General features: G+C 44.9%; 1 protein-coding gene across 1 annotated transcript in view; it reads right to left on the bottom strand.

The window, feature by feature from the left end:
* Window positions 1-13,772, bottom strand: part of LOC137543736 (deoxynucleoside triphosphate triphosphohydrolase SAMHD1-like) — a gene marked incomplete at its 5' end in the record, with an annotated part of 213,254 nt that overhangs the window by 69,238 nt on the left and 130,244 nt on the right. The window contains one exon of the mRNA XM_068264867.1: window positions 6,312-6,416. Within this exon, the coding sequence (XP_068120968.1) occupies window positions 6,312-6,416 (105 nt within the window). The remainder of the gene's footprint in view (window positions 1-6,311; window positions 6,417-13,772) is intronic.

Raw genomic sequence — 13,772 nt, 5'->3', positions numbered from 1 at the left:
GGGTAAGACGTCATATAACTTAATTTTTAGAGCCAAATCTCGTCCCCACACTGACACAAGTGGAGACGAGATTGCGGAAATCGTCTTCTTAGCCCTTAAACTTATGCAGTAGAATATGCATTATGAAAATGGTAATAGCTCCCAAATTATTATATATTATGCAGATGTCTCCTGTGTGGATCCAGCAATCCTTTTTCAAGTGTATAAATTCCATGATAATTTCCTTTATTTGGTCTGGCTCCTCACCGCATATCTCGTTAGCTAGTCTTGAACTCCCTCCCGCTCTTGGAGGTTTGGCTCTACCAAACTTCTTCATATATTATCTGACAGCACAATTAACTCCCATCCAAAGCGGGCTTAGTGAAGACAGGTCAAATTCTACCCTGGCAACAGAGGCAGACATTGCGGGCTCTTATGAATCTCTCTGTGGTGCGGTTTATAGATATAAAGTATCTGGAGGTTCTGAAGGGACAGCTCTTACTCACAACACTATTAGAACCTATAAAAGAGCCCGAAGGCTCCTCAACGAACCCCTAAACTATGTTTCCTATAGCTCTCCTTTGTGGGGCAATCCCAATCTCCCCGAGCTTCAATCACTGCCTGACATTGCCTTCTGGCATATGCATAATATTAAATATGTAACTCAATTATTTGACAATGGTTCCTTCAAGGATTTTAACACACTACTGTGAGAAAACGCGGAAGAGCCGCCGCAAGTACTCAGAGTGAGGCGGCTGATTCCGCGTCTAACATGGCATCTGGCGTGCTGAGGCACGCGTCTACTGCCCGGGTGGAATGCGGAGAAACCGCCGCAGGCCCAGCGGTGGAGTCCGCGTCCAACGCAACGACCTGTGCGTATGGGCCTGCTTCTGACATGGTGGCTGAGCGCGGGGAAACCGCCGCATGCTCGAATGGCGGTGCGGCTGGCCCCGCGCTCCAGCAGGCTGATACATTGCAAAACATGTCTGGTGTGGCTGGGACTGATAGTCCACACAGATTCAGAAGGACGCGCGCGCGTGCAGAGAGGCAGAGCATTTATGGCAGCCAGAGAGGTGTCAGCTGACCAAGCTGGTCAGCTGACAATTCTTTCAGTTCCTATTGGTCCAGCACTTAGGGGAGGCGCTGGAGAGCGCTAGTGTATATATATTGGGTGCTGGTCATTCTTCTGGTGTCTGGCGTTGCGATCACTACGTGGTAGCACTCAGACTTTGTCAGTATCTGTGTTTATTAGACCAGTTTCCTAGGTCTTGATGGCCACGGATCTCACACCTTAGTCTACGAATTCTGTTATTATCTGTGTTCATATCTTAACCAGTTTCCAAGGTGTTGATGGCCAAGGAACTCACACCTTAGTCTAGGAATTCTGTTATTACCTGTATTATATTCTAGATCAGTTTCCAAGGTGTTGACGGCCAAGGAACTCACACCTTAGCGTAGGCATTGTTGATTATTTGTTATGACCTTCTGCTTTCCTGACCATTCTTCTGATCTCTGACTTTGTACCTTTGCCATTCTGATACTTTGTTGCCAAACTCTGCTAAGTCTAAGGATCCCGCTTCTGTCTCCTGTCTCTGTATTTTATCTGTCCGTGTGTTGACAACCTGGCCTGCCCGACTACGAGGACTATCTCTCCTGTTAAGAGATAGTTCACAGATCTGACAGTGACATTCCCCTATTGTTGTCACTTACACTCTGGTCCTTCCCACACTCAGCCTGACTCCGCCCCTTGGGGAGCTTCAGGCCTTAGGGAGGAACTTCCTTCTGTGCAGTATTCCTTACTGCTGTTTGCACCTGGTCTCCAGGTCCTGTCCTCAAAGTATTACTGTTGCACCTAAACACTATCATCACTCAGGTGTCCAGAGGTTAGAAATATATCTGATTATCGGTGATACTGCAGATCATCAATAATCGGGTATATATCTGCATTCTCAGTGATACTGCAGATCACCGGTAATCAGACCCTCTCTGTGTTACACCGATCGTTACAACTACGCTCAGAATTCCATGCCCTTTTTCGCTACTTCCAGCTGCGACATGCAATGCAGGTGCAGCTGGGACTAACAGGAGTCTCTCTTGAGCCCTCAGAACTCGAAAAAAATACTCCTTAACTATTTGACATTCCTGGACGTGAAACTCACGTCCAGGAAGCCATGTGCGCTCCTGCGCGTCAACGCGGCCGATCGCGCGCGTGCACGCGCGCTCCCGGCCGGCGGTTTGTTAGCCAGTGAATCAGTGAATCGGGCAACGGTGCCCGATCACTGATTCCTCTCCCCCGCAGAAAAAGCGACAGCTTCTCTCGGAAGCTACGCTTTTTCTGCTTCCTATGTCGCTCTAAGCGTACGTGGTACGCTTAGAGTGACGTCACTGTAAACAACTCATGGCTGCCATCTTGTGGCCAAAAAGTAAACTACATCTAAATGTTAAATATAAATAAAAATACACATATATTTACAAAAAAAAATACAATTTCAATCCCACCCTCCCAAAAATACCCACATAAAATGTTTAATTAAAAAAAACAAAAAAAACATTACAATAAAAAAAAAAACACAAATATTTACCTAAGGGTCTAAACTTTTTAAATATATATGTAAAGATGAAATATTTTTTTTTTTTTTATTATAAGCTTGTAAATAGTGATGAATGCAAAACGGAAAAAATGCACTTTTATTTCCAAATAAAATATTGTCGCCATACATTGTGATAGGGACATAATTTAAATGGTGTAATACCCGGGACAAATGGGCATATACAATACGTGGGTTTTAATTATGGAGGCATGTATTATTTTAAAACTATAATTGCCGAAAAGTGAGAAATAATGATTTGTTTCCGTTTTTTTCTTATTCTTCCTTTTAAAATGCATTTACAGTAAAGTGGCTCTTAGTAAAATGTACCCCCCAAAGAAAGCCTAATTGGTGGCGGAAAAAACAAGATATAGATCAGTTCATTGTGATAAGTAGTAATAAAGTTATAGGCTAATGAATGGGAGGTGAACATTGTTCGGATGCATGAAGCGAAAAACGACTGAATGCGAACTGGTTAAGAAAGACTACACAAAACAGATATCTACCTTATACAACTTTTTAAGCACTCGGGGAAATGCCGGGTAAACCCAGGCCTCTAGAAATCGATGGTTGACTCACGATCCGAACTTAACTCAGGAGAAATGGTCAGAACACACTGAATATTTTAATAAAGACATAATTGCCTCACATGATAAAATTATAAACATCAAATGGTTTCACCAAGCCTATATCACACCAATGAGACTAGAAAAAATGGGTTCATCTTATGATGACTGTTGTTTTAAATGTAAAATTCCCAAAGCTGATTTCTTTCACTGTGTATGGAACTGCCCCTTAGTTAACAGCTACTGGAAATCTGTCATACATTTCTTAAGAGATACTTTACAATTACCGGTGGTTTTAGATTTACAGCTATGCTTTTTGGGAATTGTGGGAGACATTCCCTGCAGTAAAAATCAGTCAAACCTAATTAGGATTCTCCTATACTATGCCAGGAAAGCTATAACTCTGAAATGGAAATTACCGACAGCTCCTTCCACAAGAGAGTGGAAAAAACTAGTAAATTCAGCACTCCCACTATATAAAATCACATACCAGTCACGGAACCAATTTAAAAAATCGATAAAGTTTGGCTTAGATGGGTTAATGCCTCAGAAACCACAATTCCTAATCTTAACAATGGGTTTAAGGTATTGGGAAATGTATATATGTAATCTACTGGGAAATCTAATGCTGTAATGCATAAATGCTGTGAGATTTGGATAATGTATTTATAACCAGATCCGCTTCAAGATTAATACCAAAATGTCTATTTCCTGATCTATAACAAAATGTACACTTTTGCTGGAAATGTCTTTCCTTTTATTTCTTTTGTACTGTCTGATTTTTATATCAAAATCAATAAAAATTCTCTTTAAAGGGAATGTCCAAGCAAAATAAAAAAATGAGTTTCACTTACATGGGGCTTCTACCAGCCCCATGCAGCCATCCTGTGCCCTCGTAGTCACTCACTGGTGCTCCACTCCCCCGCTGGCAGCTTGCCGACCTCGGAGGTCGGCTGGACGCATTGCGTACATTTTTACGCATTCCCGCTAGTGCAGGAACATTAACACATACATTTTTACGCATTACTGGTTCAATGCGTAAATTTTTATGCATTGAACCAGTAATGCGTAAAAATGTATGTGTTAATGTTCCTGCACTAGCGGGAATGCGTAAAAATGTACGCAATGCGACCCGCCGACCTCCCAGGTCGGCATGCTGCCAGCAGGGGACTGGAGCAGCAGTGAGTGACTACGAGGGCACAGGATGGCTGCATGGGGCTGGTAGAAGCCCCAGGTAAGTGAAACTCATTTTTTTATTTTGCTTGGACATTCCCTTTAAAAAAAAATAAGGTGCATACACACATCAGATTTTTCAAAACGACCGGTCGTTTGGACGTGAAATCGGGCATGTGTACAGTCGGTCGTTCACCTGCCCATTGCCCGCCCTCCACTATAGAAAGTGCATTGTCTCAGCATGACAATATTGGCCAATCAGAGAGGAACAGAGGTGTGGGAGGGGAAAACAGGAGGGAAAGAGCCTTCAGCCAATCAGGCTGCATTACTTAAAGAGACTCCGTAACAAAAATTTCATCCGGTTTTCTTCCATCCTACAAGTTCCAAAGGCTATTCTAATGTGTTCTGGCTTACTGCAGCACGTTCTACTATCACCATCTCTGTAATAAATCAACTTATCTCTCTCTTGTCAAACTTGTCAGCCTGTGTTTGGAAGGCTGCCAAGTTCTTCAGTGTTGTGGTTCTGTGATGCATCTCCCCCCTCCAGGCCCCTTTATGCACACTGCCTGTGTATTATTTAGATTAGTACAGCTTCTCTCTGCTCTATTATCTTTTACAAGCTGGATAAATCCTCCTCTGAGCTGGCTGGGCTTTCACATACTGAGGAATTACATACAGGCACAGCTGTCTGCACTCTGCAGGAAGAAACAGCCTGACACTTCAGTGGAAGATAGCTGCAGGGGGGAAAAAACACACAAATGATCTCTTGAGATTAAAAAGGAAGGGTGTATACAGCCTGCTTGTGTATGGATGTATTTTCTATGTGTGGACATACTGTACATCAATCTACTTCCTGTTTTGGTGGCCATTTTGTTTGTTTATAAACAAACTTTTTAGAACTGTTTTTAACCACTTTTAATGTGGCGGGGAGCGGCGAAATTGTGACAGAGGGTAATAGGAGATGTCCCCTAACGCACTGGTATGTTTACTTTTGTGCGATTTTGACAATACAGATTCTCTTTAAAGAGACTCCGTAACAAAAATTGCATCCTGTTTTTTATCATCCTACAAGTTCCAAAAGCTATTCTAATGTGTTCTGGCTTACTGCAGCACTTTATACTATCACCATCTCTGTAATAAATCAACTTATCTCTCTCTTGTCAGACTTGTAAGGCCTGTGTCTGGAAGGCTGCCAAGTTCTTCAGTGTTGTGGTTCTGTGATGCATCTCCCCCCTCCAGGCCCCTATAGGCACACTGCCTGTGTATTATTTAGATTAGAGCAGCTTCTCTCTTCTCTCTTATCTTTTACAAGCTGGATAAATCCTCCTCTGAGCTGGCTGGGCTTTCACACACAGAGGAATTACATACAGGCAGAGCTGTCTGCACTCTGCAGGAAGAAACAGCCTGACACTTCAGTGGAAGATAGCTGCAGGAGGAAAGAAACACACAAATGATCTCTTGAGATTCAAAAGGAAGGCTGTATACAGCCTGCTTGTGTATGGATGTATTTTCTATGTGTGGACATACTGTACATCAATCTACTTCCTGTTTTGGTGGCCATTTTGTTTGTTTATAAACAAACTTTTTAAAACTGTTTTTAACCACTTTTAATGCGGCGAGGAGCGGCGAAATTGTGACAGAGGGTAATAGGAGATGTCCCCTAACGCACTGGTATGTTTACTTTTGTGCGATTTTAACAATACAGATTCTCTTTAAGCCTGAGGGGGAAGTATACAAGCAAAAAAGGACAACCCAGCATGCCCTCCAACTTCCTTTTTGTGTACCAAATGTGTGCACCAAATAAGAGCCAGGTAAACTGGGGTATGATCATTTATCAACAAGAAAAGTAATAGTGATTGTAACTTTTGGATTGCCTGGTTAGCATCCTTATTACTTGTTTGCCAGATAAAAATTAAGACTTGATCTTTGATTTTATGCCCGACAGTTACACTTTATCTGCACTACAGTCACAGACCTGAGGATTGGGCAAGTTTTTTTAACACACCTGTTCGAAGCATCCCTTGGCAGCCTTCAGGATCTCCTCATCTGTCTTCTTGCTGTACACGCGGATGAACTTCTCAGCAAACGTCTCTGGCAAAAGCTGTGATACCTGGTGTGATAAGGTTAAATAACAAATGTAAGAAACCATAAGCTGAGATTTACTGAAATGAAAACAAAGGAACAAGTGTCTGCTGAAAGCCTCAGCGCTATTGTTTTTGGCACTGGGAGTGAGACTGGTGCCATATGATAAGTGCTTTCTTAGTCCAGAGCTGTTACAGAGCCTGATTTTATCTATGCAGATTATCTTTGTTTAGCAGTTGTGAAGTAAATCAATTGTAAAGTAAACTGTCACAGGAGCCCTAGTGGTCAGACCGCAAATTGCCTTCCAATCAGTTTCAGCACACAGACCATGCAAGCGTTGGTCTCGATCTTTGCGCAGAAACCGACAGAAATTTGGGCAGCAGCCCGACCAGGAGGGAGCCTGTGAGGTACGGTAATTACAACTTTACACACTATTTCAGGGTATCTGCCACCACCTCTGTTTTCTGAGACAGGGGAATTCACTAACTGGCTATTTCTCGACCTGCAAATAAAAACGGTTAAAACACGCTGTATTCTGTCTAGCCAACAACAAACAATAGTAGCGTCTCTTCAGAGATCTGAGTTCAGTTCCTGTGTATGCTGAATAATAGGGTAGCTGGAACAACAACTGACGATAGCGTCGGTTTATTGAAAGCAATATAAATAATTAATATATACAGAAAATTATTAAAATCAACAATTATTGAGACATGAGATAACACAGTATAAAAACAAAAGGCGAGAAAAAATACTTAGTTTCATGGAAAATGTCCTTTTGTGGGAAAATCATCAAGTCCTTGATTTCAAGTTCCGCAGAGTTCTTTGTTTCAGCTAAGTTCAATCAAAATGGCCACCACTTGTTCCTCTTGGTGGCCGTGTGTTCATGAAGGTGGAAAAATGGAGGAATCATTAGCCCGGGCAGCTTATGTACTTTTAATGGAGCTGCTTTCAGAGGCGGGCTTCCAGAGTCGGCCCCCGTTCCGGACTATGGTAATCACATCTGGGCAGGAGCTTTCACAAGCCCCATAACCCTGACATTTCCCTAGACCGACCTACGCGGCTGGCACACAAATAATAATTACATATTCTCGATCCCCAGAACCTACCGATTAATATGATACCTTGGATGCGGGTGTTAGGGTGTATGGTTACCGAGGGGTCCATAACTCCTTAACCGAACGAGGTATGATTATGATTTGTATACCGAGACGTTGGGCCAATTTCAATGAATCCGAATACAGTCCTCCCACCTCTGGGTGATACTCGGTTTTTCTTTAATAAGCAGAAACCATACATCACATGCATCACCATTTTAAACCATGGAGACGGTTTGGCTGGGTAGTCTGATCTCTTGCTGTGAGCTCATCCTGTCTTTTCCCAAAAGGCAGAGTGAGCTCTTTGCTGGCTCCTGGGGGAAGCTTCCTTCTAGCTTAACAAACTTTTGGTGTTTTACACCTCTGGCTAATTAACATCTAGGTGTCACCTGGTTCCCAGAACAGAAAAGGGAATTCATGCCTCCATGTTATTCTGCCTTCTACAGGGAATATGTCCAAGCTAATTAACACCTCCCCCCAGGCTTTTACAGGGATTCTCTCAGCTAAGACACATCCCCCAGCTGTTCCTAGTCAGAGGGAGACTACACATCTTGGTTTAACGATTTGTGTCGCAAACCGACCACAGTTGCGTTTTGGCCGACTGGGCGTCGCCCGGCGTCACACCTCCCCCTCCTGACGCTGTGTAGGGGGGTGTCACCAAGACATCCTCCATAGCAGCCATTGGCGCTGTTGGGTCTAGTTCCACCTGACACCGAGACAGCCCATCGGCGTTTTGGTGTCGGCTGCCTGCTTTGTGTTGGATCGTAAAGTCGTACTGTTGCAATGACAGGCTCCACCGTAGGAGCTTGCCATTGGTCCCAGCAGTACGGTTTAGCCAACTGAGGGGGTTATGGTCGGTAATGATTGTGAAGGAGCGGCCGTACAGATACGATTGTAGTTTCTGTAGGGCCCACACGATTGCTAGGCACTCTTTTTCAGTTGTGGAGTAGGCTACGTCTCGGGGCAGGAGCTTCCGGCTCAGGTAGAGGATAGGGTGTTCATCTCCCTTTCCATCCACCTGGCTGAGGACTGCGCTGAGACTGTAGTCAGAGGCATCGGTTTGCACAACAAACCGACGACTGAAATCTGGGGCTTGAAGCACAGGGGCGCTTGCGAGTGCCTGCTTCAAGGCTTGGAAGGCGTTCTCGCAAGCGGGGGTCCAGCTAACAACCTTGGGGTGTTTCTTGCTAGTGGCATCAGTCAGGGGCTTTGCTAGGGTACTATAGGCTGGAACAAATTTCCTATAGTAGCCGGCGGTCCCCAGGAACGCCTGGACCTGCTTTTTCGTGATAGGCCGAGGCCATGCCAGGATGGCGTCCACCTTTCCCGTGTCAGGTTTCAGGGTGTTACCCCCCACCCGGTGACCTAAGTACTGCACCTCGGTCATGCCAATCTTACACTTACTCGGCTTAACTGTCAGATTGACTGCGGCCAGCCTCTCTAGTACCTGGGACAGGTGTTTGAGGTGTTCCTCCCAGGTGGGACTGAACACCGCAATGTCATCCAAGTACGCTACGGCGAACCCTTGCATCCCCTCCAGCAGGTCATTTACGGCCCGCTGAAACGTGGCAGGGGCGTTCTTCATCCCGAAGGGCATCATCGTGAACTCGAAGAGGCCGAAAGGCGTGATGAAGGCCGACTTTTGCCTTGCGTCATTTGCAAGTGGTATCTGCCAGTACCCCCGGCTCAGATCCATGATTGATAGGTACCTGGCAGACGCCAGTGTATCCAACAACTCATCGATGCGAGGCATGGGGTAGGCGTCTGTAGTGGTGATGGCGTTCAACTTCCTGTAGTTCACGCAGAACCGAGTTGTCTAGTCCTTCTTGGGGACCAGGACAACAGGGGCTGCCCAGGCACTACAGGACTTTTGAACAACCCCTAGCTCTAGCATCTCCCTCGCCTCTTTCTGCATGTCCGCTTGCACCTCTGCGGAGACGCGGTAAGCGGATTGCCTGATGGGGGGATGGGTGCCCGTATCTACCCTATGCACGGCCAGACTGGTCCGCCCCTGGACACCGGAGAAGGTGTGCTGGTACGGACCCAGCCCAGCACCTCCTGCAATTGCTCTTGCTGGGACGAGGAGAGTTGTGGGTTGATGCTTAGGTCGCTGTCCACATCTCGTATGTCAGCCAGCAGGTCTAACGGGGTCTGCCTCTCCTTGCTATAACCGGCTGCACACTGGCAGCACATACTTGGTCCTGTCATGGTGGGCCTTCAGCATGTTGACATGAAAGCTTTTCTGTTTCCTGCCTCCCATGTTCACCAGATATGTCAGAGGGTTTAACCGTTGCACTATAGTGTAGGGTCCCTCCCAGGCCACTTGCAGCTTGTTCTGCCTCACTGGAAGAAGGGCATACACTTTGTCACCTACTTCAAATGACCTCTCTCCAGCAGTGCGGTCATACCAGAGTTTTTGTTTGGCCTGAGCCTGGGCCATGTTTTCCGTTACCATTTCCGTGAGGGACTCCATCTTGTCCCTGAACTTGAGAACATAATCAACTACAGAGACATCTGTGGGGTCCCCCTTGCCCTCCCACGTCTCCCGCATCAATTGTAGGGGTCCTCGGACATTCCTACCATACAGGAGCTCGAACGGGGAGAACCCGGTAGATTCCTGTGGCACCTCCCTGTATACAAACAACAGATGAGGCAGGTATCGTTCCCAGTCCCCACCTTGCGACTCAACAAACGTGGTCAGCATTTGCTTCAGCGACCCGTTGAACCTTTCACAAAGTCCATTGGTCTGCGGGTGGTCTGCGGGTGGTAGGGACTGGAGACAATGTGCGTCATCTGTATCTTTTTGCACAGGGCCTCCATGAGTCCGGACATAAACTGGGTTCCCTGATCAGAGAGCATCTCCACAGGGAACCCGACTCGGGAGAAAATGTTAAGTAGCACGTCGGCTACCTTGTCCGCCCTCAGGGAGGAAAGTGTCATGGCCTCAGGATAGCGGGTGGCGTAATCCACCACCGTCAGGATGTACCTTTTGCCACTGCTGCTGGGAGTGGGCAACGGTCCAATTATGTCGACTGCCACTCTGTGAAAGGAGCCCTAGTGGTCAGACCGCAAATTGCCTTCCAATCGGTTTCAGCACACAGACTATGCAAGCTTTGGTCACGATCTTTGCGCAGAAACCGACAGAAATTTGGGCTGCAGCCCGACCAGAAGGGAGCCTGTGAGGTACGGTAATTACAACTTTACACACTATTTCAGGGTATCTGCCACCACCTCTGTTTTCTGAGACAGGGGAACTCACTAACTGGCTATTTCTCGACCTGCAAATAAAAACGGTTAAAACACGCTGTATTCTGTCTAGCCAACAACAAACAATAGTAGCGTCTCTTCAGAGATCTGAGTTCAGTTCCTGTGTATGCTGAATAATAGGGTAGCTGGAACAACAACTGACGATAGCGTTGGTTTATTGAAAGCAATATAAATAATTAATATATACAGAAAATTATTAAAATCAACAATTATTGAGACATGAGATAACACAGTATGAAAATAAAGGGGAGAAAAAATACTTAGTTTCATGGAAAATGTCCTTTTGTGGGAAAATCATCAAGTCCTTGATTTCAAGTTCTGCAGAGTTCTTTGTTTCAGCTAAGTTCAATCAAAATGGCCACCACTTGTTCCTCACGGTGGCCGTGTGTTCATGAAGGTGGAAAAATGGAGGAATCATTAGCCCGGGCAGCTCATGTACTTTTAATGGAGCTGCTTTCAGAGGCGGGCTTCCAGAGTCGGCCCCCGGGCCGGACTATGGTAATAACATCTGGGCAGGGGCTTTCACAAGCCCCATAACCCTGACATTTCCCTAGACCGACCTACGTGGCCGGCACACAAATAATAATTACATATTCTCGATCCCCAGAACCTACCGATTAATATGATACCATGGATGCAGGTGTTAGGGCGTATGATTACCAAGGGGTCCATAACTCCTTAACCGAACGAGGTATGATTATAATTTGTATACCGAGACGTTGGTCCAATTTCAACGAATCCGAATACAGTCCTCCCACCTCTGGGTGATACTCGTTTTTTCTTTAATAAGCAGAAACCATACATCACATGCATCACCATTTTAAACCATGGAGACGGTTTGGCTGGGTAGTCTGATCTCCTGCTGTGAGCTCATCCTGGCTCCTGGAGGAAGCTCTTTGCTGGCTCCTGGGGGAAGCTTCCTTATAGCTGAACAAACTTTTGGTGTTTTACACCTCTGGCTAATTAACATCTATGTGTCACCTGGTTCCCAGAACAGAAAAGAGAATTCATGCCTCCATGTTATTCTGCCTTCCACAGGGAATATGTCCAAGCTAATTAACACCTCCCCCCAGGCTTTTACAGGGATTCTCTCAGCTAAGACAAATCCCTCAGCTGTTCCTAGTCAGAGGGAGACTACACATCTTGGTTTAACGATTTGTGTCGCAAACCGACCACAGTTGCGTTTTGGCCGACTGGGCGTCGCCCGGCGTCACATAAACATTGTTTTTTTTTCAACTAAAGAATATAGCAAAAATGAAGCACCTTATTCCTTCAGAGAATCTTCCAACTCTAGTTCATGCCATCATTACACAACAGCTGGACTATTACAATGTCCTCTATGCAGGCCTTCCAAATAAAGACCTACACCGGCTGAAGCTAGTACACAATACTGCCACAAGGTTTTAACAAGCCAAAGCCACCAATGCCATTTAACACCAATCCTTTGCTCTGTACATTGGCTACCTATAAAATGGAGAATCTTCTTTAAGATGAGTGTGTCTGTGTGGGTCTGGGATGAGCCCTTCACAGGGGAGAGGTTTCTGCTTGACCTAATAGAGAAGGTGAAACTGGGAGCCCTTATGGTGTAGTATCGTTAGAATCAATAAGAGTGCAAGAGTGTGAATAAAATATACTCACAAAGGTGGGTTGCAATCCTGCAACCACCGTAAGTTTGTGCGGAAAAAAAGCCGTTTCCGCTCTGCAGCCCGGACCCTCTGGATCTGGGTGGTCGCTCTCCTCCTATGGTCCTGTCCGCTGGTGGATGATCCCGCCCAGTGGTGGGGATGGCACCTCAAAGAGTTGTTGGATGAGTAAAAGCACGTTGGGGAGGTGCCCAAAGGTATATTATAACAATATAGAATTGGTAAAAAGTAATAAATTAAAATTAGTAGTAATAAAAAAGGAGGTCTCTTACCTCCAAATGAGATTCACATGGAAGGAAAAAGAGTCTTTATTAAAAACAAAACGGTTATACTGTAGACAATGCGTTTCACTCAGCCCGCTTCCTCAGGTCAATAAAACAAATAACCTTACTACCAGCCGTGCAGAGCGAGGGCGCATTATAAACTGTTTTGTAAATAGTAAAGATGGCTGCCAAAACAGGAAGTATACTAAAAAGAAACAGGATGTATACTGCCTTATGTTTGCATGATAAGTTTGTATTATTACACAGTGAATGCAGCCTTCAGATGTTTTTTGCAAGTTTAGAAAAAGTTTTACCTTCTGCATCCTGTGACTCTGTGCCACTGAAGTGTGACAAGAATCCTCTGACTCCTTTATAAACACAGCTGTTTCTTCTGAGCCAGGAGTCAGGGCTCTGCACTCATGTCTGGGTCACAGTTTGTCAGCATATGACAGGCAGCTGCCTTCTCCCTCAGCTTCACAGACACACTGAGACTGAGAGCAGGGACCGGTCTATGAGTGAGAAAAACAAAGCACACAGGAGCGTGAAACGGCTGTAGTGCCGTCCTACATCCCCTGGTCACCGCTCTCCCCACCAACCCTTCACCACTCTACAACACAGGTTAGATGTACCCTGCATAATTGTATGTATGGGCGTGCATTGTACTATAGACATGGTTTGAATAAAGCCTTTAAAGGGACAGTGCCTGGACCAACTTCTTCATATATGCTTATATCAGTATATCCTGGTACAAATGTAGTCGTTAGTTGTGACATTGATAAAACGGTTCACGGGCATTAATTTGAGTAAAAATAAATAAACATACATATACATAATAATAATAATAATATAAGATACAAAGTATATATAATAAAATGATGAACTCAGTGTTAAAAATGCAATTAGTGTTAAAGATGACCCTGATCGAGACCATACACCAAAAGCAATCGGATGCTTTTGATCGTCTAAAAATAAGAGAAATGTACTGGATACAAATGTTGAGAACCCTCATGCCAGAGGGACTTAACGAATAACTGGAAAAAATGTATTAATCAAAATTAACCATATTTTTATCCCTAGTCTCCTCTTTTATCATATCTTCTGTTTATTTTATTTTATC

This window comes from Hyperolius riggenbachi, unplaced genomic scaffold, assembly GCF_040937935.1.
Source record: "Hyperolius riggenbachi isolate aHypRig1 unplaced genomic scaffold, aHypRig1.pri scaffold_194, whole genome shotgun sequence".
NCBI lineage: Eukaryota > Metazoa > Chordata > Amphibia > Anura > Hyperoliidae > Hyperolius > Hyperolius riggenbachi.
Note: the sequence above shows the minus strand (reverse complement) of the source record. Positions and strands in the feature narration are given on the sequence as shown.